The sequence below is a fragment of the Trachemys scripta genome, chromosome 1 (genome assembly GCF_013100865.1).
Source record: "Trachemys scripta elegans isolate TJP31775 chromosome 1, CAS_Tse_1.0, whole genome shotgun sequence".
In the NCBI taxonomy this organism is placed as follows: Eukaryota; Metazoa; Chordata; order Testudines; family Emydidae; genus Trachemys; species Trachemys scripta.
This window is the reverse complement of record NC_048298.1, coordinates 6,534,727-6,560,074: the sequence shown is the minus strand read 5'-3', so window position 1 is coordinate 6,560,074 and position 25,348 is coordinate 6,534,727. Positions and strand designations below refer to the sequence as shown.

The 25,348-nt window shown below is 42.7% G+C and overlaps 1 protein-coding gene across 1 annotated transcript in view; it reads left to right on the top strand.

Annotated features, from left to right (window-relative positions):
• LRGUK (leucine rich repeats and guanylate kinase domain containing) overlaps window positions 1-24,770 on the top strand; it is a gene marked incomplete at its 5' end in the record, with an annotated part of 76,493 nt that extends 51,723 nt beyond the window's left edge. The window contains 6 exon segments of the mRNA XM_034764241.1: window positions 1,908-2,021; window positions 6,438-6,595; window positions 9,794-9,882; window positions 17,327-17,458; window positions 23,085-23,257; window positions 24,295-24,770. Of these exon segments, the coding sequence (XP_034620132.1) occupies window positions 1,908-2,021; window positions 6,438-6,595; window positions 9,794-9,882; window positions 17,327-17,458; window positions 23,085-23,257; window positions 24,295-24,446 (818 nt within the window).
• Between the last annotated feature and the right edge of the window lie 578 nt (window positions 24,771-25,348).

Below are 25,348 nucleotides of genomic sequence, written 5' to 3'. Positions count from 1 at the left end.
GGGGTTATTGGCCAATGGCAAGAGTGATCCTGATTTGGAGAGACCTCATTCATATCCCTGATCACCCTGAGGCGAGGAGGAATGTAAGTGTTCAGCCTCACAGCCCCATTTCTTTTTTCTCATTAGTCAGATAGGCACAAAGTTGTCAGCCAAGGAGACATGTTTTGTGTTGTGAATCTCCCTTAAAAACCTTCCCTGATGAGTGGATGTTTATCAGCTAGGGAGTAACCTGCCTCCACACAACATTAGGGTCACACAATGCGCTCTTCCCAACATTGTTCTCCCAAGTCAGCTGCCATATAAAGTAACGATAAGTAACGGCAGGAGTTTTCACAGGCCAGTAATCATGGAGGCCACTTCTCTCGCAGATAGGGCACTAATGTGTATAATTGACAAGTAATCAGTAACACTCTCCTAATAAAGCTGGTGTTAGTTCCTGACTGGCACAGTTGGAAAGTCATGTACAGTACCTGTGATTGCTTTGTCGTCCAAGACCCAACTGCTGTCCAAATCTGAAGGCTGTACCATACCTAGGTATTCCTTTATGAGGAGACTCAGCTGTGTGTATGCCTCATCGTAATCATCTACAGGAAACAGATGCACATTTTAAGGAGGGAGGGAAAGGATGTCTGATAAAAGAACAGCCAGGCACCAGCGTGAAATTATAACGTCACAGAAGTCAGAGATGAAAATGTCCTTTTAGTTCACCCAGCCTACCTCCCTACCAGTTTGGGCTTGTTCTCCACAATGCATTCCCTGGTAAATGTATTCTCAATCTAGCTGTAAATGTTCCTCAAGTGTTTCACCTCATCACTTGAGGAACATTTACAGCTAGATTGAGGAACTTCCCTTGGGAGAATAATCCATAGCCTACTACGGTGAAGAAGCTTTTCCTAAATTCAGTTACATTCTAAATTCCTATGTCAGCCTAAATGTTCTCCTCCGCAATTTGATTTTATTTATTGTCTTCTATTTCTTCTGTTTTAGACTAAAAACGTAAGGCTGCCTATCCCTGGCTTCAGGTGCCCTCAACAATAATTAAAAATATAATTGTAATAATTCACAAAGCCAGCAATTTCATCTAAACCCTAGACCAGAGGTGGGCAAACTACGGCCTGGGGGCCACATCCGGCCCGCGGGACCCTCCTGCCCAGCCCCTGAGCTCCTGGCCCGGGAGGCTCACCCCCGGTCCCTCCCCTGCTGTTCCCCCTCCCCCACAGCCTTAGCTCGCTCCGCCACTGGCGCAATGCTCTCAGTGGCGGAGCGAGCTAAGGCTGTGGGGGAGGGGGAACAGCAGGGGAGGGACCGGGGGTGAGCCTCCCGGGCCAGGAGCTCAGGGGCTGGGCAGGAGGGTCCCGCGGGCCGGATGTGGCCCCCAGGCCGTAGTTTGCCCACCTCTGGTCTAGGGTTTAGATGAAATTGCTGGCTTTGTGAATTATTACAATTATATTTTTAATTATTGTTGAGGGCACCTGAAGCCAGGGATAGGCAGCCTTACGTTTTTAGTCTAAAACAGAAGAAATAGAAGACAATAAATAAAATCAAATTGCGGAGGAGAACATTTAGGCTGACATAGGAATTTAGAATGTAACTGAATTTAGGAAAAGCTTCTTCACCGTAGTAGGCTATGGATTATTCTCCCAAGGGAAGTTCCTCAATCTAGCTGTAAATGTTCCTCAAGTGATGAGGTGAAACACTTGAGGAACATTTACAGCTAGATTGAGAATACATTTACCAGGGAATGCATTGTGGAGAACAAGCCCAAACTGGTAGGGAGGTAGGCTGGGTGAACTAAAAGGACATTTTCATCTCTGACTTCTGTGACGTTATAATTTCGCGCTGGTGCCTGGCTGTTCTTTTATCAGTTCTTTCCCTCCCTCCTTAAAATGTGCATCTGTTTCCTGTAGATGATTACGATGAGGCATACACACAGCTGAGTCTCCTCATAAAGGAATACCTAGGTATGGTACAGCCTTCAGATTTGGACAGCAGTTGGGTGTTGGACGACAAAGCAATCACAGGTACTGTACATGACTTTCCAACTGTGCCAGTCAGGAACTAACACCAGCTTTATTAGGAGAGTGTTACTGATTACTTGTCAATTATACACATTAGTGCCCTATCTGCGAGAGAAGTGGCCTCCATGATTACTGGCCTGTGAAAACTCTGCAGGCCTCCCACTGAGTAATGTGCCTCCCTGACTGTCCTCCTCCTAGGAACCAAGTCTGTGATCCTGCTCCTTCCGTTACTTACAGTTACTTTATATGGCAGCTGACTTGGGAGAACAATGTTGGGAAGAGCGCATTGTGTGACCCTAATGTTGTGTGGAGGCAGGTTACTCCCTAGCTGATAGACATCCACTCATCAGGGAAGGTTTTTAAGAGAGATTCACAACACAAAACATGTCTCCTTGGCTGACAACTTTGTGCCTATCTTACTAATGAGAAAAAAGAAATGGGGCTGTGAGGCTGAACACTTACATTCCTCCTCGCCTCAGGGTGATCAGGGATATGAAGGAGGTCTCTCCAAATCAGGATCACTCTTGCCATTGGCCAATAACCCCAGTCTCCTTTTAATAGTAATTCTTTACTGCTGAGTTAGCCTGGGTGATTGACACCTGGGTTAACCTAGCCCGGGTACAGCCACACTTCACAGTCACATTTGAGTTACTTTGTCCTCAGTGGTGCTGCACGCATGTATGTGTGTCACTAGAGCTTTGGGGGCATATCCAATGATTCTTTGTGCTGCAGTAAACTAAGCCTCTTTAGGAGTCTTTCCCAGTGAATTGTGGGAGAACTTGCCTATCGTTTTGGACACACGGGGGAATTGTGGGAAGGCACTGCAGGACTATCAGCACTCGAGTGATTTAGCCCATATTCTCACTGCAAAGTGGGTGGCGTACCAGCCTGAGTGAAAGGGGAACCCAGGTTCTCACCCATACCCCCAGCTGGGCCAGGTAGCTCAGGTGTAAAGCATCACTAAATTCAGATATGTGGACAGGAGGAGACTTAGGGGAGACACCTGGGCTAACTCTGTGGTGAAGACCCTTAATGGTGAGATATGCTTTTCCCTAATGCCAAGTAAGTTATTAAAGAAATCCATCCTTATTCTGGCCCTAGATTCCGTTCTGTCTCCTCTATTTGGACTATACACTTCTGTAGCTAATAGAGCTCCCAGTGGGAACGAGGAAGGGGAGACAGAGAGTTCCTTGACAGGGATTTGCGTAATAAAGGAAGACAAGAACTTGTTTATGATAGCTCTTTTCTCCAAGAGCTTCCACAGTTCATAGGTTGTTTTAGATCCCGTGCCGAAGGAGAGCGACTGTTTTCCTAAACAGGGGAAGAGCCAGTAGTCATGACCTGCATGGCTCACAAGGCTGCAGATAGGGGAATCTGAAGAGTGCGTAAGACTGGCACAAAAATGTTAATGAAAAATAGTGTAAAATTTATCACTTTTTCATGTCAAGTGGTTTCATATCCTGAAAGAATTAATAAATGTTGATTACTCTGTGGGGAATGAAAAGCCTCAACATGGATTGTAACGTATAGATACTACCATGACAGGTAGCTTTCTAAAGAAACCAGTAAATTTAATCTAAATCTGGACTGTTTTAATTTTCACTTCTAGCAGTGCCAGTGTTTGTTTGAAGTTAGGGAAGGCTTGTGGGGCTGACTGGATTTTGGAGAAGCAGGTTACCATGTGTGCTGTATCTTGTCCTTGCAATCTTGCTCTTAGTTATTTTCTGCTAAAACACTAGGGCAGGTGTTCTCAAACTTCATTGCACCCTGATCCCCTTCTGACAACAAAAATTACTACATGACCCCAGGAAGGGGAACAGAAGCCTGAGCCTGCCCGAGCCCCACTGCCACCCCGTGTGGGGTGGGGGGCAAAGCTAAAGCCTAATAGCTTCAGCCCCAGGCAGGGGGCCTATAATCTGAGCCCTGCCGCCGACGGCTGAAGCGCTTGGGCTTAGGCCCCGGGTGGTGGGGGTTGGCCTTCAGCTCTGGGCCCCAACAAGTCTAAGCCAGCCCTGGTGACCCTATTAAAATGGGGTCCCAACCCACAGTTTGAGAACTGCTGCACTAGGGCCTTTCTGGCACAGGAGGGAGAGCAAAGTGGAAGGATTATGGACAGAAGAGATTTTTATCTAATTATAATATGTTCTATCTAAAGCACCTGACATTCCTTTAACAAAATCTTAATATTCTTTCACATTTTGGAATTGTGTCAATTTGTACTTTGTTGCTAGCCACAGAAATTCCATAAATAGTACTGGGTTTTGGTAATTTTGCTCTCCATAAAGTAACTTTTAAATTGACTATGCATCGTTAAATTCACTTCGAGCTTCATTTATAGGAGTTTAAATAAATTTAACTATCTTAGTTCTGGAGAGAGTGTCTCTTCTTATGAACTGTGTGAAATAATTGATTTTAAAGAATTTGCCTAAAGGTTGACTTTATTATGGACATTTTTAGTAAGAGAGTAGAAGGGAGAAGATTGGTTCTGTGATATTATGATAGGTTGTTAATTCTTTTTTTAATGAGCTGCCGTTTGCGATCTTTTGTTCATGTACAGAGTAAAGACACTGGGAGAAAATCGATAAGCTCTTCTTTTGAAACGCTTTTTATAGAAGAAATTACTGTACTAACATGATGATACTGCTTTGCGCGTACATAGCAGCTTTCATCCAAGATTTCAGTGCTTTATAACTATTAAGTAAGCCTCACAACACTCTGGATGGTAATACATACTTCACAACATTTCACAGATGGGACACTGGGGCTGTAGCTGATTATCAGTGGTGCTGAGCACTCAGAATTCCCATTGAAGTTGGTTTGAGTGGTAGATGCTCAGCATGTCTGAAAACCAGGCTCAGTAAATCATTTGCCGCCCCTGGAATAGAACTCAGGAGCCATAACTCCCCTGGTCTAATCACTAGAAATTCCAGCATCTGCATATCAATAACTTGAGCGGGCTAGGCTGAGGGACATTTGGGGAAAGTTGGCATTTATTTATTACATAATTACAAAACCAAACATACATAAAATAGACATATGTGTGTGTAAGATTGTATGTATTTGATTGTCTCCCTCTCCTCCACCCTTCATTGATTACTCTTCTTTTTAGATGGTAGGTACCAGGGCCGGCTCTGACTTTATTGCCGCCCCAAGCAGAAAAAAAAAAAACCCACCACAACCCAGGGGCGGCAAAAAACGGCAAAACAAAAAAAAAAACGTGCGGCGTGGCTGGAGCCAGGGTGCAGGGGGACTCCCTGCGCTGCAGTTGTGGGGGAGCGGGGGGGAGAGAGAAGAAGGGCGGCCAGGGCTTCAGGGGGGCGCTGCCACGCGGCCCCTCCCGCCGTGCCCCCTGCCGGGAGGGTTCTGCACTGCTCCCGTTGGCTGGGAGGAAAGGACACTGGCTGCCCTGTCGGGCTTGCTGCAGGGTGCTCCCGTCGTCCGCGCCACCGCCCCCTACAGGGCAGCCGGAGCGGAACACACACTAAAAAAAAAAAGCGGCCGTGCGGCTGGCCCTAAGATTGGGCGGAATGCCGCCTCGTTCAATCTGCCGCCCCAAGCACCAGCTTGCTCGGCTGGTGCCTGGAGCCGGCCCTGTTAGGTACTTTGAGAGAGCTGCTTTTGTACAGCACCTACTACAATGGGACCTTTCTCCTGATTGGGTTTTCCAAACACTCCCATAAATATAAATATTCGTAAGGGTTTCCTTTATATTTTAAATTGATATTTAGGGGTAATTCGTTAGCCAAACTGAAGCCCAGCCTCCTTATTTGTGGCTGTAGTTTTGCACTCTCGAATTTTGCTTGAAAAAAAGTGTGTTAGTTGCATCTCCAGCTATCTGATTTAGTTGCATTTCTGACTACCTGTAAATCCAGTAGAGGTGCAAGTACTTACATTTGCACCCAGAGTTCAATTGTGTGCACAAAAATTCAGATGAAATGATTCTGACAGAAGGAAGGGCACGTGATTCAAATTCCCTGGCTGTGAGGTAGGTCAAACATAGCCTCTAAACACCTTAATAGTGATAACAATGTTTAATAGCTAGCACCTCAGGAAAATAAAATTAAGCAAAGCAACATGCCGTACTCCATCAGTGGTTTCTGTTTTGAGTATTTTTGGGACCCTACACTTCCCTTGGTATTTTGAGGGTGAATTAGTTAATATTTGTAAAGTGCTTTACAAATTACAAAAAGTGCTAAGTATTTTTATTCCCTTCCCTGGGATCTATTTCTTAAGACGATACTCAGTTCTATCTTTTTCACTTTCATTCTTCCCATTTGCAAACCCAGAACAGTGCCAAAAGGAACCTAGTTATTCTGAAACTGCAGACATGGAATTTCTCAAACAGGATTTCAACTTCTTGGAAACAGAGTTTACAGTAAGGGTTTTGTTGCAATAATAACAATACCTGTTCCCTACTAGATTTCAGCTCACTGTCTTTTGGAGATCACAAAGCTTTAACCAGTGGAGGGACCATTAGAATTGCCCAGCCTTCTGACCTCAATGAATTTTCGGACTCTTCAGCCAAAAACTACTCTGCTAGAATCTCAGCCAAACTTGCTGCACAAAAGACACCAGCGGTAAGGGGAAAATGCTCTAATTTTAGCATTATAGAATGCTAACCTAGGAGTAGGATGTTTATGCTTTGCTCAATCCCTCCAGCTCCCATATCATTTTTACTGCTGTTCTCTGAACTCCTTCCAGTTTGTCAATATTTTCCCAGTAGTGGAATGCCCAGAATCAAATGTACCAAAGGCAGCTGAAAGAAAATGGCATGAGCATCATCAACTGAGGAGGAGATGGGGTAGGGAACTGTGGGCCTAATCTTTTCAAACCAGTTTTACACCAGAGCAACTTCATTGATTCTGTTGGAGTTGCTCCTGGTTTATGTGGTGTAAGTTAGATGAGGATCAGCTCCTATATATTTTTACAAGAATGCATGGAAACAATCCAAATTCAGGATAAATAATAGACGTGCTGCCGTGAGATACAAGGAAATTGTCTAACAGGACATCAAGAGCTTTGAACCCGATTCTGTTCCCATTGAAGTCAAAACTCTCATTCACCTGAGTGGCTGCATGCTTGGCATGGTTGCCACCAGAGATTGAGTTCAGACATGTTTCACTGCTGCGTTTTCTTCTTTTTTGACCCAGAGACTCAACAGTGTGCTTACATTTCAAACAATCTTGTGCAATCTAAGCTTCATTTTTTATAGGTTGTTCCCTAAAGGCAGACTTTAATTCACTCTCCTTGCAGGCAGTGGTGGAGTTGGTGCTGTCAAACAGATATTTCTAATGCTCCTTTTCAATGACAATGGCAGAGGAAAGAAAAAAAAAAACGGAAGCTTCAAAATATGTTCCATTCCAGGGCTATGAAGTCATAATGATGACTGATGGTTTGGGCAGGCCTGGCTTGTTGGATAATTATTGCCACTATCTCTGTATTTATAGCAATCTACACCTGATTCTGATGTCTAGAGTTTTTATTCTGGATGGAGCAGAGAAACAAAAAAACCCACTGCTATCCAAGGCTTAAAAAAAGGCTTTCTTTAGTGGGGAGAAAGGTATGACTGTAAAATGAGCTACCCAGACAAGGAGCCCTCCCATCTTTCAGACATCTTAAGCAAAATCCCACGTCTCGTGCCGTGTAGAGTTAAATAAGTGTCATTTCATTTAATGTTTATTTCATCAGAATATATATTAGCTTAAGCTGAAGGAGAAGGCTGTGTTTCTCTCACTTCAGCAGCCTTCTGCCATCATCTGTATCACGGTGATTTATGTCTCTCTCTCTGTATTGCATCTTATGTTAACGTTTTACATTTTGTCAAGCCAGGGAGATAAGTGTTTTATGATGAAGGTGGCTATAATTTAGCCCGGGTTTAAGTTCTTCAGTGGCTAGAAGGTTTTCTTTATTAGTTTCCATGTTCCTCGCTGGTAATATCTGCCAAGCTATTAACTAGGCCTTCTAAGTGCCCAATATATTTGTTCATGTGTATGATGAGGCACTGTAGGATCGACTGAAGTGTCAATCAGTACGTGCTCCAAGGTGAAACACGAGTGCAGCTCTGATAATTTTCAATAGTAAAGACTGTAAATATGCCTGTTGTGATTTTAAAGTAAAATCCGGTCTAAATTGTTCCATTTGGAAGTGGAAATGATTCCTTTACTTTTGGCAACGAAAGCACGTGGCATGACTGCTACAACCGCATTCCATGCTTCCTATGTGTAGAATGGCAAAGTGAGAGAGAGCATAAAATGACTAGCACTGGCAATCCAGGAGCAGGGTAAGAGGAAAGGCTTGCTGACCAGGAAAAGAACCATCATTTTCCACGGCCTTTGCAACTGCTGGGTGCAAAACACATTATACCAATGTTGCACAAGTAGAAATAACTACACAAGTTGCAAGGCAGTACAGAACCAGGCCCTGCAATCCATACAAAAATCAGAAAGAATTGCTTCTTTACAAAGTACATGCTTTGTGAAACATCTGTCTGAAATCTGTGTAGGCCTGGATCTTGCTGGAGTAGCAAAAGGGAAGGAATTCACAACAATCTGTGGGTGAATAGGTACAACAAGACAATTGAACTCTCTTTCTTGTTCATCCTTTGCCATCTGGAGAGCCATTCCTGGGATGGGAGTCACAGAGTGCCACCAGATAAACTGTGGTGTGGGGTCTTATTGTCCCATCGTGATGCCAAACCAGTATGTGATAATGTCACCACAAGATGACTGTTGTTGTTTTTTGAGCTTTCTCTTGCCTTACCCACACTGGGTTTGTCTGCAGTGGGAAATTATATTGTGCTGCTGCAGCACATGTTAACTAACACCACAGGGCTGGATTCTCCAGTCTGCTAAGACTACCTTATGCTAGGTGTTCACAGTAGCCTGAGAGTGACCGTAGATTTCCAACAGAGAATTCCCTCGGTGTAGGGGGAATCTCAGCTGGTGTAGAGTTGGCAGAAGTGGTGTAGCCACCAACCACCCCCTCTACCCTTAGAGTGAGCAGACAAGGAAAGCAGCATGTCAGGAGTGTGTTGGAGCCAAATTCTACTATACTGCATCCTTTGCTGGTGAAAGAAACCTTATGCGAGCAGCATCAATTAAAGTAGGATTATTTTTGCTTTAATTTATACTGGGGCTGCGAATCAACCAGCTCCCTGCAGTCATCCCTTTCTGCTACATCCTAGCATAGCTCAGATGTAGTGAAGAATCAGGGCTTCATTGTAAACCAGGACCACCATGTTTAAAACCAGGTGTGACTTTAAAGACAAAAGTCCTGTCTACACTGAGTGCTGACTGATATTTAACACCCTGTTAGTTAACATGTTATAACACAATGTAATTTCCCAGTATAGATATACCTATACACTCAAGAGTCTTAGGCCATGTCTACACTACCATTTTTGTCAGCAAAACTGGTGTTGCTCAGAGGTGTGAAAAAACACCCTGCTGAGTAACATGAGTTACACTGGTATAAGTGGTAGTGTGCACAGCACTATGCCGGCAGGAGAGTTTCTCCTGCCGACATACTTACCGCCGCTCATTGGAAGTGGTTTAACTACGTCGATGGGAGAGCTCTCTCCCATTGGCATAGAGTGGCTACACAAGAGATCTTATAGCGGCACAGCTGCATTGGTACAGCTGGGCCACTGTAAGGTCTCTAGTGTAGACATGGCCTTAGCCAGAGACAGGAATGTCATGGCCATTTGTTACCCTTTTTTTGAAGGCCTGTATGTACTTGTAAGTTATTGTAATAAGTTGATCATATTTCTTGCTCAGGAAGAAGCATCTCTGCAGAGGCGGCAATGTGCAGCACGTCAGGCGCTGTTGGGGAAGACTCCTAGTGCATATGCCCAACTGTTTCAAAGGTAATGCGGGCATTTGTATGAGTCACGTCCTTTTCAGCCAAATGAAAAATGTCCATCTTGAACTTCTTCCCCATTGTGTCTACAAGATGAATGATCAGAAACTCTCAAAGATCACAAGTCCCATGGCTGACTCTCCTCCTTAAAGGGTTTAAGTCGAACCCTACAGTTAAGCCCTTTACATGGAGATGCGCCCTCTGACTTGAGAGTTGCAATGGTCTTAAACTAACAGTGTGAGGCCAACCTGCAGTATATCTGGGACTGTGAATTTATAACACACACAATGACAAGGCTGCCTAACTCTCAGCAGGGAGCAGTTGGTGGGGGCAGAGAAGCTGGGGCAGCTGGACCCCACTCCTGAGCGGCGAGAAGCCCCGGGCAACTTCCCCTGGCTCCCGGCTGGGAGGAGGGGGCAGCCCTCTGGGAGTCTATGGGACAGGGTACCCAGTTGAGAGACTGGCCTCTTAGCTCCCCACTCTGTCCCTCTGAGGTCGGTGGATGCCCATCACCGGTGTATATTAGGTCAACTTACATTTCTAGCATAGACATACTCTTAGTCCACTGCTCTTTGCTGCCTTTATTTCACCGTGCCTTGCTCATACTTTGGATTCTGTGTTTGGAGTGAAAATAAGACTTTGTTTTGGCAGAGCTGTCACATAGGTGAAAGAAACTCCTATCACCCTCAGTTGGTATTTCCAGGGACATCTGTGCTCAGTGAAAACAAATTGCATGCAGGAGTAGACAACACTCCGTTCCATATGGTGATGCAAGGAGCGAAGTCAGGAAATACCATAAATATGAACAGTTGAGACTCTGAGAGTTGGACAATGAACTCTGAAATCATAGCTATTAGATAGAAAAGAGACCTACAGGTCATTTAGTCCATACCAATGGCTAGTGTATGATTATTCCCTGTAGTATGTTTACTAGTGCAATATCCAGTCTGGTTTTAAATGCACCTTGAGATTGGCCTTTCACCTTAGAAGGCTCTTTCATAGTGTAATACATCTCCCTCTCAGAAAGATTATTGTAGTATCTACCCTAAATTATCGCTATCTCAGTTTCATCCCATTACTCCTAGTTATACCCCTTGTACTACTCAACATAATTCCTCTTCATTTTTTATGCAGTTCAGAAAATTAGACTGTTACCATGTCTCCACTCTCTATTAGTCAGCAATTAGCCAAACTACATATAGTTACATCTTTCCTCATAAGTCGGTTCCCCTAGCCCCCTGGTAAACGTTGGTGTTCTGCTCTTAATTTCCTACAATCTGTTAACATCCGGTAATTAGGTGCCAGAATTGATCCAGGTGCAGCTGCAACAAGGGGTAGCAAAGATGACACAATTACCTTCTGTCTCTGGGACATGATACCTCTGTGCCACTGCATATGCAGCTCAAAATTGCATTGGCCTTTTGCAGTCATTCTGTATGACAAACCCAGGTCTGACTTCCTGGTCATTCCTAGGTTTCTCCTTTCTGTGGAGTATCTGTCTGTGACTTAAGATTATTTTTTCCCAATGTGTATTTTATTTGGACATTTCGTCTGTTTCTACTTGGCTACACAAGTCAAGTACAAATCACATCTCTCTGAAATTTGATTATAAAAAATTCTCTTGACAGCCATCATTTTTCTCGTGTCAGCTTTGTTCTTGTACGTTGTCTGCTTTCATTTACAATACAATATACCCATTCAGGGAAAATGCTTCTTAATCTCAAAGTTCAGTGACCATGGGAGTGAGCGTCTTACAGTACTCTGTTGTCAAGCAAAAGAGAATTACTGTTTACATAGGACTTAGACGAAAGCTCTCTCTTTTACTGGCAGTGCAGTTGAACTGACTGAGAGAATGCTGATCCTAGAGTTGTGCTGACATAACTGAAGATGCTAATAGACAAAGAAAGAAAGAGACTCAAAAAAGCTATATTAACTCCAAGCGCCGTTGGAAATGGAAAGTGGAAAACCACTGTTTGCCACAATGGATGAACTTAGTATGGAAAGAAACTTTGTTCCATTGAGGGCGTTGTAAATACTTTGGAACAAAATACATTTATAGCTATAATAAAATACCTGTTTTTAAAAAAGCACAATTGTCTAATTGGTAAATATACAGAAGATTTGCCATATAGAAATACCAGTGTTCACTGCCTAGCATTTTATACAAGGCTATAAACTACTGAATTGGATGTTTTAAGATTTTGGGACATGTCCTTGACCAATGTAAAACAAAAGTAGCTCAGTTTAAATCAAAGAAGTTATATTGGTTTTAAAAGTGGTTTAAAGGAAGAATCAGTTCTGTTTTATTTATTGCAACAGCCAAAGGAATAACTACATAAATTTATATTTTTAAATTGAGATAATTTAAAATCGGACTTCCTTATTTTTTGCCTGTAGCTATGTGCAGTTGCAATTGAGGTTATTTTGATGTTTAACTACCTGATACAGTATGTGGGCACAACCGGGTAGTTTGACATATAATAATAATATCTAGCTCGTGTCAATTGTGCCCTTGCTATTAAAGATACAAAATAAGAGGCTGGGGTGAGGTCTTACTGAAATCAGGCCCTTAGCCATTGAATAACTTGTTGATTTCCCCTGAATGCCCCCCGAGGGCCTGGATTCTGTCACGTAAACATATGAGTAAAGAAGAGAAGGCATGGCCAAGAAGAGAACTGCAAAGTGTAATTGACAGTGTCACGGTCCTGGCTCCACCCCAACTCAGAGAATTCACACACTTTGCAGTCTCTGCACTGCTGCCTTCCAGGATGGGGCTTAGTGCTAAGGAGGTATGTTCCATGCATTTTAACATGACACGCCTGATACACTCTCTTCTGTATGGATAGCTCATGGTCAGGGCACGAGTATTCCACGCAGGTGGTTGTGTGAGAGATTTGGTGGCTTTCCTGTCTGATCATAAGAACATAAGAATGGCCATACTGGGTCAGACCAAAGGTCCATCTAGCCCAGTATCCGGTCTTCCGACAGTGACCAATGCCAGGTGCCCCAGAGGGAATGAACAGAACAGGTAATCATCAAGTGATCCATCCTCTGTCGCTCATTCCCAGCTTGTGACAAACAGAGGTTAGGACACCATCCCTGCCCATCCTGGCTAATAGCCATTGATGGACCTATCCTCCATGAATTTATCTAGTTCTTTTTTGAACCCTGTTACAGTCTTGGCATTCACAACATCCTCTGGCAAGGAGTACCACAGGTTTATTCATAGATTCATAGATTCTAGGACTGGAAGGGACCTCGAAAGGTCATCGAGTCCAGTCCCCTGCCCGCATGGCAGGACCAAATACTGTCTAGACCATCCCTGATAGACATTTATCTAACCTACTCTTAAATATCTCCAGAGATGGAGATTCCACAACCTCCCTAGGCAATTTATTCCAGTGTTTAAACCCATTGCTTCTGGTTCATCCTTAGAGGCTAAGGTGAACAAGTTTTCTCCCTCCTCCTTATGACACCCTTTTACATACCTGAAAACTGCTATCATGTCCCCTCTCAGTCTTCTCTTTTCCAAACTAAACAAACCCAATTCTTTCAGCCTTCCTTCATAGGTCATGTTCTCAAGACCTTTAATCATTCTTGTTGCTCTTCTCTGGACCCGCTCCAATTTCTCCACATCTTTTTTAAAATGCGGTGCCCAGAACTGGACACAATACTCCAGCTGAGGCCTAACCAGAGCAGAGTAGAGCAGAAGAATGACTTCTCGTGTCTTGCTCACAACACACCTGTTAATACATCCCAGAATCATGTTTGCTTTTTTTGCAACAGCATCACACTGTTGACTCATATTTAGCTTGTGGTCCACTATAACCCCTAGATCCCTTTCTGCCATACTCCTTCCTAGACAGTCTCTTCCCATTCTGTATGTGTGAAACTGATTTTTCCTTCCTAAGTGGAGCACTTTGCATTTGTCTTTGTTAAACTTCATCCTGTTTACCTCAGCCCATTTCTCCAATTTGTCCAGATCATTTTGAATTATGACCCTGTCCTCCAAAGCAGTTGCAATCCCTCCCAGTTTGGTATCATCCGCAAACTTAATAAGCGTACTTTCTATGCCAATATCTAAGTCATTGATGAAGATATTGAACAGCGCCGGTCCCAAAACAGACCCCTGCGGTACCCCACTCGTTATGCCTTTCCAGCAGGATTGGGAACCATTAATAACAACTCTCTGAGTACGGTTATCCAGCCAGTTATGCACCCACCTTATAGTAGCCCCATCTAAATTGTATTTGCCTAGTTTATCGATAAGAATGTCATGCGAGACTGTATCAAATGCCTTACTAAAGTCTAGGTATACCACATCCACAGCTTCACCCTTATCCACAAGGCTCGTTATCCTATCAAAGAAAGCTATCAGATTGGTTTGACACGATTTGTTCTTCACAAATCCATGCTGGCTGTTCCCTATCACCTTACCACCTTCCAAGTGTTTGCAGATGATTTCCTTAATTACTTGCTCCATTATCTTCCCTGGCACAGAAGTTAAACTAACTGGTCTGTAGTTTCCTGGGTTGTTGTTATTTCCCTTTTTATAGATGGGCACTATATTTGCCCTTTTCCAGTCTTCTGGAATCTCTCCCGTCTCCCATGATTTTCCAAAGATAATAGCTAGAGGCTCAGATACCTCCTCTATTAGCTCCTTGAGTATTCTAGGATGCATTTCATCAGGCCCTGGTGACTTGAAGGCATCTAACTTTTCTAAGTGATTTTTAACTTGTTCTTTTTTTATTTTATCTGCTAAACTTACCCCCTTCCCATTAGCATTCACTATGTTAGGCATTCCTTCAGACTTCTCGGTGAGGACCGAAACAAAGAAGTCATTAAGCATCTCTGCCATTTCCAAGTTTCCTGTTACTGTTTCTCCCTTTTCACTAAGCAGTGGGCCTACCCTGTCTTTGGTCTTCCTCTTGCTTCTAATGTATTGATAAAAAGTCTTCTTGTTTCCCTTTATTCCTGTAGCATTTGTATATAAGTATACAAATAGTATATATTTGTATTTGTATATGTATGGGTACAGGATACAGGTACAACATAATGTTGCTTTGCCACATTATTCTGTGCCCATTTTGGGGGCAGAAAGAAAGAGGCAGTAACTGTGGCCCTAGGTTCATGGATGTCCTCTTCAGAGTGTCAAAGTGGATGAGGTAATTTCTTTTATTGGACCTGCTTGTGCTGTTCAGAGAGAGATAAGCTTTCGAGCTTTACACAGAGCCCTTCTTCAGGTCTGGGAAATGTACTCAGAAGTACTGAAATATACTCAGAAGTTCTGTGGAAGCGCGAAAGTTCCTCTCTCTCCCTAACAGAAGTTGTTCCAATAAAAAAATAGTACCACACCCACCTAGTCTCTCTAATATCCTGGTACCAACATGGCTACATCAACACTGCATATGCTTCAGAGTGTGTAATTTAACTTAGCTGACATGTTTTTCTTTCTTATTCAACTGCAGCAGCCGAGAGCAACAGAAATTATAAACTCCCTGAATATGAATGTTTCTAATGAAACTGATGACAAAACCTTAATGACAGTCACAAACTCAATTGTCAGTGTGAAAAATAAGGGATTTGGCAGGGTGGGGGAAATCCCTGTGAAGCCTTTTAAAACACGTTTCTTTCAATTGTCTGGCTGGTTGTTTTAAGTGTATCTATCAGTAGGGATTTAGCCTTTGAGAATGGGTCACTGATTCTGAATCAAAGCCTTCATTTCAGGGAGCAGAGTCCATTTTCCTGTGGCGGACAAGTCCTTAGACTGTGACCTTCCATCGGAAGTGGTGCATGATGTATCCTCGTCTCAGATTTCTGTCTGAGCTCTCCTAACCTCTGCTGTTGAGCTGCGTGTTTCAGCATTGCATGTTGAGTGGAGATATTTGTTAGGATATGTGTGTGGGAGGAGGGTTGTTTTCTGTTTCTTTTAAATGCCATGACATTGATTTAGAAGGCTTTTGAGAGCCATCAATGGCTCTGAGGGCCGGCAATGGGATAAAGGACCTTTTTTCTCTATGTAATTGGTTCAGGCCAATAATGACCAAAAGCCGTTACCTGCTGGCAACCGTTTGGTGGCCTATGCAATAGATACTTGTGGTCTCATTTTAAGGGAGATTTATTTATAAGTAGGATTAATAGGATGAAACTAAGAAAGGGCAAATGAAAGACCAATGGCAGAAAAATCCTGTTTGCAGTGAGATGTGTTAGGCTATGGAATGATTCCCCAAGGAAACTGGTGACAATCCCATCACTGAGACATTTTAAAAAAATAAACAGGACAAAGCACTAGAAAACGTACAATAGCGAACAGTCCTGCATTGAGAAAGGTTGGTTTAGACAACCTAAAAGATCTTTTGTGATTCTAGCATCTGTGATTCCTATGGGACAAGGATCTACAAACCACTTCTGCAATTGACAACATTATTGGCAATCTTAGCAGAAGAGCTAAATAATGAGGGGACATGGCACTTAAATTGGCTGGTCACCCTTAGAAGAGGTTCCTTCAGTGCTGAGTTGGAGTGTATCAGCAAGATGGCTGCTGCACCTGTACATAGGATAGACAAAGGACATCTTTTAAGAGCTGTAACTTAATTTTAAATAAAACATTTTGAGAAGGACTTCTCTTACATTGGAAATTCAGCAGTGCTCTTTGGCACTGTGACTAATGTCTATATATAAAATGGAGGCAATACTGCAGTTAGCATGGGTTACGTTTCGTTAGATGTTACCGTGAGTGACTGTTGTAGAAGACATGAAGAAGGAACTCCAGGCCTTGTTAATAATAGACACAAGATGATGAGAAAAATAATGCTATAGGCGAGACTTTCAAATGGGACCTGTGCTCCTAAATCACTTGAGTGCTTTTGAAAAGCTCACCCTTAACAGGCATAGCATCTTTTAATAGATCAAAACCATTTTTTTTTTCATTAAAATAAATTTGCTTAGCTTACCACTTTGGAATCAGGAGCGCATAGATGCAATACTGATTGTAGTTCCAGGAGTTTGTGTTTATTGTTGTACCACACAAGTTTTATTACAATGTGGCCTACTAAGCAGAGATGGGGACTGGGAGTCTGGACTCCCGCTTTCTCTTACTGCTGCAGTTGGTGCCTTGATACGTAACCTTGGGCAAGTCACTTAGGCCAAAATTTTCAAACACGGGCACCTAAAGTTAGGCACCTATATCCATTTAGAGATCTACATTAGTGGCCTGAATTTTAAAGGTGCTGTCAGAATTCCCATTAAAATCTAGGAGCTATGGGAAGTTTTGGCTTTAACTTCTGTGGCTCACTTTCCCCATCTGTAAAATTGGCATAATACTAACCCAGCTTTATAAAGCACTCTGAGATACTCTGATGAAGGACACTAGATCAGTGTGTTGAAAGTAGTGTATTATCGTACATGAATGTATGCACCGCCTGCTTAACTTTCTTTTGATGTCATTTCAGGCATCTTGCAAGTACCCCCGCAGCGATCAGCCCACACAGATTACTGGAGCCACCATCATATACCTCTATGCTCCCAAGTGGAAGTAATGTCACCCAAGACCGGAGCCTGCCCCCTGCTAGCCCAGACACCAGGTGAGTTTAGCTGTTGAATGAACAGATTATTGTTGGACAGGTTGAGGGATAATGCTGTATCGCACAAGACTTAAAACCATTTCCCCAACTAATGCAGGTGTCTCCTCTGTTACATCAATCGCCTTGCTAAACACCATGTTGCTACAATGTAAAACAGAACCTGGGGATGATAGTGCATAAGTGCCGTAACTCATGTGGATGACCTAGCTGCAGACTGAAGATTTCACGAGCTTTGTTTTTAAAGGGGCATGTTGGAGAAGGGAAGGAAAAAATGGTAAAGGATGGGGAGAAGAATGGAAGAAACTGGGACTCCACGTAGAGAAACAAAACTAGAATGATCGCTATTTAAAGTCATAATTTACCAACAGTTACTGCACAGTGGTATCCAGGAGACCACAATGTTTTTCTGTCCTCTACATAAGGAGATACTGGTGGTGACTGGAATACCATTGGGCTGGGCGGGGCTGGTGGTGATATCCCTGTTTCCTCAAATTCTGATCGTGTGGATTGTTTCAGCATCAGCAATCCCTCCAGCTCACTCTACCCAACCCTCCCACCCTGTGTCCCTGTGCCTTTGTTATAACCCCTTCTTATGCCTGGACCCTCTCAGTCAAAGATGGCAAAGAGCTTGAGGGCAGGGGGCAGCTTGAACCTCGAGCACTGAACTCCCAGTTCTTCTTGTCCTGGCTGGGAAACCTCTGAGTGATCCTTTGCTGCTGTGAGGTCGGGGAGATAGGCCTCGGTCTTCTACTCCAGGTAGGAGACAGAGATAGGGAAGTCTAATCTTCATTTTTAGAGAAGGGGAAACTGAGGCACAGCATGGTGAATTAATTTGCCTTCGTTTGTCCAGTGAGTCAGTGGTAAAGCCAGGATTAGAATTTATTGGTTCCTGATTGCCAGTCCCATTATCGTTCCACACAGACCATAGTCCCTTTCCAGGGGTATTTGAAAGGGATCTTTTTTTTTTCTGTATGTCTTTTTTACCTTTCTAAAAAGGTAGTGTTAATTAGTGCTTGAAAACTTGTGTACGTCGACAGTATCTTGGTCTGACCGTGAGAGATGCAAAACATCCACAATCCCTTTGCAGTTCACTTTATCCCTTGTCCTTTAGGCTGCAGAGTTCTTGCTTTTTTGTGGATAAACTTGCTGGTGAAATACACTGACTGTTCTGTTTAAATCTTAAAGAGCTCACACATTTCCACTATATGCTGTCCAGCCGGCCACTGTAATTACAGAAGTTAATTAACACGCTGTAAAAATGTTGAAATGGTAGGTCTCTGTGGATTAGATTGTACTGTGTACTTGTACCATATTGGAGTGTGCGGCAGGGAACAGAGTGGATGCATGAGAGAGAGACAGTGCATAATAGGTTGCCAAGGGATTATGCATCATCTGCCCACACCAGTAAAGAGGCAAGACCCATAACCCAGTGAGTGTGAAGCTATGATGAGTTGTAAAAGCGTTAAAGCCCTTCACATATGGGAATAAATGTGTCTTTCCACTCTAGCACAGTTTGGTGTTTTGACTTTAGCAGTGTTTTCATTTAACGCTCTTAATAACACAGTGGGAAAACAACTGTGAGGAGAGAGAAAGCAAACTGCTAATCGGATTCATTTTCTGTGCGTGCATCAGGCCTACAGCAAAATATACAGTCATGTTGTCAGATCCTCTTGCAAGGAAAAATAATGAAGGCTTGGATGAGAGTTGTTCATAGGCAGGATGGCAATGCTCTTGTATAGACTCCCTCTAGTGCTTTTGTAAAACATCACTTCAAAAACTTAATGCTAAGACCTGTGGTGGGTTTTTTTGGTTTGCGTATTGAGGTGAATTAATATTCTTTTATTTTCAATTCCATGCTTCCAACATTTGGGATGGCAGAAGCAGTAGAATGAAAAGTCGCGTGCGGTAAGCGTATGGTGCAAATGTGAATTACTGGCCTGTGGGCGTAGCAAACAAAGCACTGTCTCCTCACCTCTGGGATTAGGGCCAACTAATGAGTTGGAGAACTCATTGGGGAGCATCCCAAATTCTATGCGTAATTCATCACATTCGTCAGTTACTGCCCTAGTTTGAGCTGTTATGGAAACCGAACCAACTGTTATCCCTAAAAGCAGGAGGCCTGCAGGCCACTGACACTTAGTGCGGTGATGCTCCGTACTGTAGCTGGTCTGTGAATAGAAAACAGGAATCCCATGGTTCTGTTCCAAGGGCCATCCCAGAGCACATGTCTAGTGGGTGGCTGCACAGGGACCTGCATTCTTTCAGCACACCTCTGGCCTTCTTTTCCTTCTGTGTTCTCCTCTCTGCCTTATCAGGTGAACGTCAGGGCCAAACCCTCCATGGTCCCACAGAAGAAGGCCCCATGATCCACGCTTCCTAGACTTCTGATAGCCTCTGCCGGTTACTAATCTCTCCCCTCATAAATGTGCTGTGTGGGTTCTCCACGTATCTTCACACAGGGGCCTAAACAACTTTGGTTGTTACTGGTCCCTTAGCCAGTGCAGACGTGGTGCCAGATACTCAGCTGGTGTAGATCAGTGCAGCTCCATTGACTTCGATGGAGCTAGGTTGATTTACACCAGCTGAGGGTCTGACCCAGAAAATATTAATTAATTAATGTTAAGGGTCCCATCACCACCATACATCATGCAATGGAAAACACTGATCTGCTGCAATGTCATGTGTTAACATGGAATTATGTATCTTAGAGCTGAGAATTTGTTTTGCAGTCCGGTACAGATACATACAGTACAGTGAGTGTACATATGAGACCCCCTTACAGTCCAGTGCTTTAATCCTCAATGTATTTCTTTTATATATATATCGGTTATATGCACTATGATCTCATTATTCCACTTCCTTGTCCTATTTTGAGTATGCTTGTTTTCTGTTCTTTTCACTTTAACAGTCACGGGGTGGGGAATTTGTCTTGGTGGAAGGAAAAGAGGAGAAAAGTAAATTCTGAAGAGAAGGCTGGCCATCCCTACCTAACTGTATACACTAATTATATTCCCAGTGCCCTTATAGTGAGGGGTTGAAGATGCGCTAGATGATCAGAACTGATTTACAGAATGCTTGGCTGGGATAATGCCTGGGGGAGATATTTCAAAGGCACAAATGGCAGTTAGGTGCCCAATTCCCACTGAAAGTCAATGAGTTGACAAGCACTCAGATTCTGTGATGGCAGGGGCCATATAACCCCTGCTTACCCCACCCAATTCACTGGTATTTGTTTTTCATGCTGAGGAACTTTTCAGGAGTCCTGTAGTATATGATTGTTTATTTTTATTACATTTATGCCTAGAGGCCCAATCAAGGATCAGGACCCTTTGTGCACAGCCTGTATCAGACTTATCAGTAGAGCCTAGGGTGACCAGATGTCCGTTTTGATAGGGACAGTCCCAATATTTAGGGCTTTTTCTTATATAGTCACCTCTTACCCCCCACTCCATTCTGATTTTTCACACTGCTATCTGGTCACCCTAGCAGAACCCCTGATATGATTTATTACAACTCACCAGGTGTGAGGGATGAGTTAACAGAAAGACATCAAGCGTTTTTCTTGTCGTTAGTTATATACCTTGTGTCACAAATGCCACATCGTAATCCGTCGCTATTCAGGGACACTGAAAGACAACTCAGAATTGCCTGTTATTGCATTGGATTGTATCCCATTGCGGTCAGACATGACATGTTCATGTATACTATATAGAGATCGACGGGGGGGTTAAATTCCAACCTGAATGCGATTTATTTTTAGTTTCTGTTAGGAGACAGATGCAGGGCTGTGTTCTAGAATAGCAGAGCAGGGAGCTGACCCTTCAGAAACTAGTATTTGCATTGGCACTGATGTTTTTGAAAAACCCAAAGCTGCTGTTTAATCTTAGCCTGGATTTACAACTCCCAGGAATTGCTTTGCCATCCTGTAATGACGCCTGGTGGGTATTATGGGGAGATCACTGTTAGGGTTAAGCACATTGCTTTAGCAGGGCACCCCCAGGTCACATTGACGTCAGCGAGAGATGTGAATGTTCAGGACTTCTCAGGATCTAATCCTGCTCAGATTGAGGTCAATGATAGAATCCCCATTGCTGTCCATGGGCCAGGATCAGGCCTTCAGTGAAGATCATTTCCTGGTGTTTTTTTCTGGGCTTTATGCCACTATTGTATCTCATTCTTTTGATTCGTTCCCCCTCATATTTTGAATTTCCTATTTTTTTATTTCAAAGGCTCTGCCAGTTCATAACCCTGTCTGCTCCTTAAACCATTCTCCCTTCTCCCCCAAAGACATTCTAATCACAGTGTATCACAGGTAATTGCTCTCCACGCAGGAATCATTGGGCTAAATGCTCTGGCCTGGCTTGTGCAGGAGGTCAGATTAGATAACCAGAATGGTCCCAAGGTTAGAATCTACGAATCAATGTTTTCTTTCACACAATAGGCCAGAACAGCTGTTGTGTAAAGATGGACTTTATTAAATGTCTATTACAGTCTCTTAAAAGTTTCTGTGTGATTTCTTGTTTAAAATGGGTATTTACTGGTACTTCTTTGCAGTAAATGTGCATCAAGGCATTTTTTTCCTTAAACAAATTCAGTGTTTGTTATAGATGCTGGATTCACACCCTTGGAGACTGAAATCTATGTAGTCCCAGAACAAGCGACAACCCAGGCTCTAGCATTGTCATGCTAATCTGTGTCCATGTTGACCTGCGGGCCAGCTGCCCATTCAGGCCTTGGCCTCTATGTTGATTTCCCACAGTAGAGCCAAATGTAGAGGTGGCTTTGTGCCACGGAGACCTGCCCACTGATGGGTGAAGTGAGATCACCAACTGCTTCTGTATAGGCTACCCAACAGCCAGGTTATTTATTAGTAGTATTACAGAGGTGCTTGCTTTTTCCAGCGCCCATTGTGCTAGGCACTGTACATATGCCTGGTCAGAGATGGTCCTTTCCCTGAGGAGTGTACACTCTACATAGACAAGACCGAGAAAGTGTGGAACAAAGGAGGTATTATTCATTTCATTTTACAGAAGGGGAATTGAGGCAGAAAGAGACTGGCCCAAGATCACCTTGGGAGTCTGTGCCAGAGCTGGAAACTGAAACCAGATCTTCTAAATCCCAGTTTAGGGCCTTTCCCACAAAACCATCCTTTGATTCTGCCTGGATGTGTCGTCTAGACAATGTTAAAATTTCCTTATGAGCCTCCCAGATCGTCTATTCAATAAATAGATCTTTGTAATTTTTGTAAATTCTTAATTTTATCCCAAAATCACTCACTAAGAGACACTGTTTATTATGCTGAACATAGAATTGGCAAACAGGAACTCTTCGAGTTCGAATCCCATCTCTCCAGCTGATTCACACTGTAGCATGAACCTCTGTTTTTCTTTCCCTGTCTGTGATTGGTTAAATACATTAAAAATTAAAGTGGGTGCTGACAGTTTTGTTTACTACCTCCAAAGAAGTGTTGTCATGTGTGGAAAAAGTGCTGTATAACTGCTGAGTGTGATGTTTTATTTCAGGCTCCAGACTGACAATATTACTGGTGTCATTGAAGTCATGTTAAACAAACTCACAGTGTATGGTTTTTATTACCACGAAAGAATAAATCCATTCTCACTCTCAGCTCCAGAGAATCACGTGCCACCAGTGGGTTATCTATAATGTCCTCGGCTGGCGCATTTTCTACAGAAAACTTGTCTGCCCGGAGCCCAGTTCCTAGTGCTCGATACTCCGAAGAGGCCAATGCAGAATGTGGGGACATTGGAGGAGTCCGCAATGGAATGGAAAGTTTGAAAGGTCTGAATTGTTTTCCAAAATAATCTACTTTTTTTGCTCAGCCTTTGTAATAAGGGCCGGGTAATTATCGTGTAGGTTAGCGATACTCAGACTGAGGCTCGCAAGTGGCTCTTTAATGTGGCATCCGCGGCTCTTTGCAGCACATATTAAAACACTGTGTGATTTAATTATTAACCAATCTAAGCTATTAACCAATCAGGATGCTTTTACTATTTATTAGCCAATTGTAGTTTATAAAATAATACTTGGTCAGCCATTTTGCTTTGAGAATTTATATATATATAAACAAACTAAATATTTCCCCTTTCATAGGGTTTAAATAGGAATATATAGTACTGCAGTAAATGAAACAATGAACTCACATGACTGTGGCTCTTTGGCTAATGTTGATCGCTAATTTGGTTCCTGAACCACTGAGGTCTGAGTATCGGGGTATAAGTATATCCAGATTATGGTGCAATTACATTGTCTCAGCTTCTAATAGTACCTGTCTTAAGAACACCAAATGGCGGTAATAAATGTAGGCATGTAGTTGACTTTCCACTTCTATGAATTAGGGGTAGTCACTAGGGCTGGTTGAAAATTTCCTGTTAACTGTTTTTCAACAGAAAATTGAGTTTTCAGCTAAATAAATTTTGTGGAAAATTTCAACTTTTTATTGAAAAACAACACAAAAAAATTTGCTGTGATGCTTCATGGGAGTTGTAGTTCGGGTGCCTCATGCCCCCATCCTCCTCTCTGGGCTGAGTTCCCCAGCTAGACTACATCTTCCTTTTCCTTTGGCCCCTACAAGATCATTTGAATTAAGGGTCACAGGCTCGGTATAGATCCGTTCTCCACTGGGAAAGTTCCAGTTGAATCACACGCAGATTTCTCAGTTGGTGCAAGTTTTGAAAGAATGTCTGCTTGCTGTGGTGCTTGCGAGGGAGTGGGGTACCAGAGAGGAAGACCAATGGCGGGATTATATAGGGTTGTTCAGTGAGAACAATCTTTATTTCCTTGAAATTGCTTACTAATTTGTTTGTTAATCCTTGCAGACGCTGAACTCTCTAGTGACACGCTTGAAAAAAAAGCCAGCAAATCCAAGTCTGGTTCTCCTCGTGTGCCCCAGATTGCAAACCGACCAGGCTCCAACACCAAACCCGTCCTACCTCCAATCCCATCAGGGCGGAAAAAGACAAACCCTTGAGGGTTGACATCGGCTGAGGCATTGCCTTGATCATGCCCATTTCTGCAGTCTAACTTGAATACTGGTTTTGATATAATTTCCCCCACACACAAAGAAAAGTCTATCAAAGAATATTATCTTTCTGAATCCATCTCTGATTAATTCTGAATCACTCTTCTCTTTAAAAAAAGTTATTTATTTATAACTTTATTAAAAAGTATTTTCTGCTTTTCCCAGAGCTAGAAATGATTTCCCCAGATGCTCCCCACTTGGAAATGTCACAGAATTTTCCCCGAGATCCATGTGATCAGATCTTCCAGGGATATTTTTTCTATTTCATTGACTTAATTGCGCATTTCTAAAGATATAGCCTCTGATGATAATGTTGCTTATAGTACAAGACTGCTGAATTAGTTTTTGCTAAGAGAGATTTAATGTGATACTTAGATTTAAGTGAGGAAGAGAAACTACTTCATTCCAAGGCAACCTTTTATAGAAGCTATATCTTTAGAAATGAGAAGTTATTTTTAATATACAGGTATATTTAAACAAACAACTTACAAAGGAATGATCAGAAAAAATCTTTAATTTGATTTTGCTAAAGTTTTAACTATTTTCTGATTATGCTGAGATCTGTTTTTGCCATATATAAGAGAAATGGAGTCTCAATATTAAACAAAACTCAGACGTTAACCTTTTTCATTATTAATTTATATGACTATATATATTTACTTTGTTATATTTACTGAACAAATAACCTGCTCTTATAAGCTTGCACTGTGAAGCCCTATTGCTGTTTATATAACACCAGTCATGTGCATGGCACTTTGCAAATGTGAGAAGACATGATCTATGATCTATTATACCAGAGTGGATTAAACTTTGCTTGTGGAACTGCTCTGGATTTACCCCAATGTAACTGA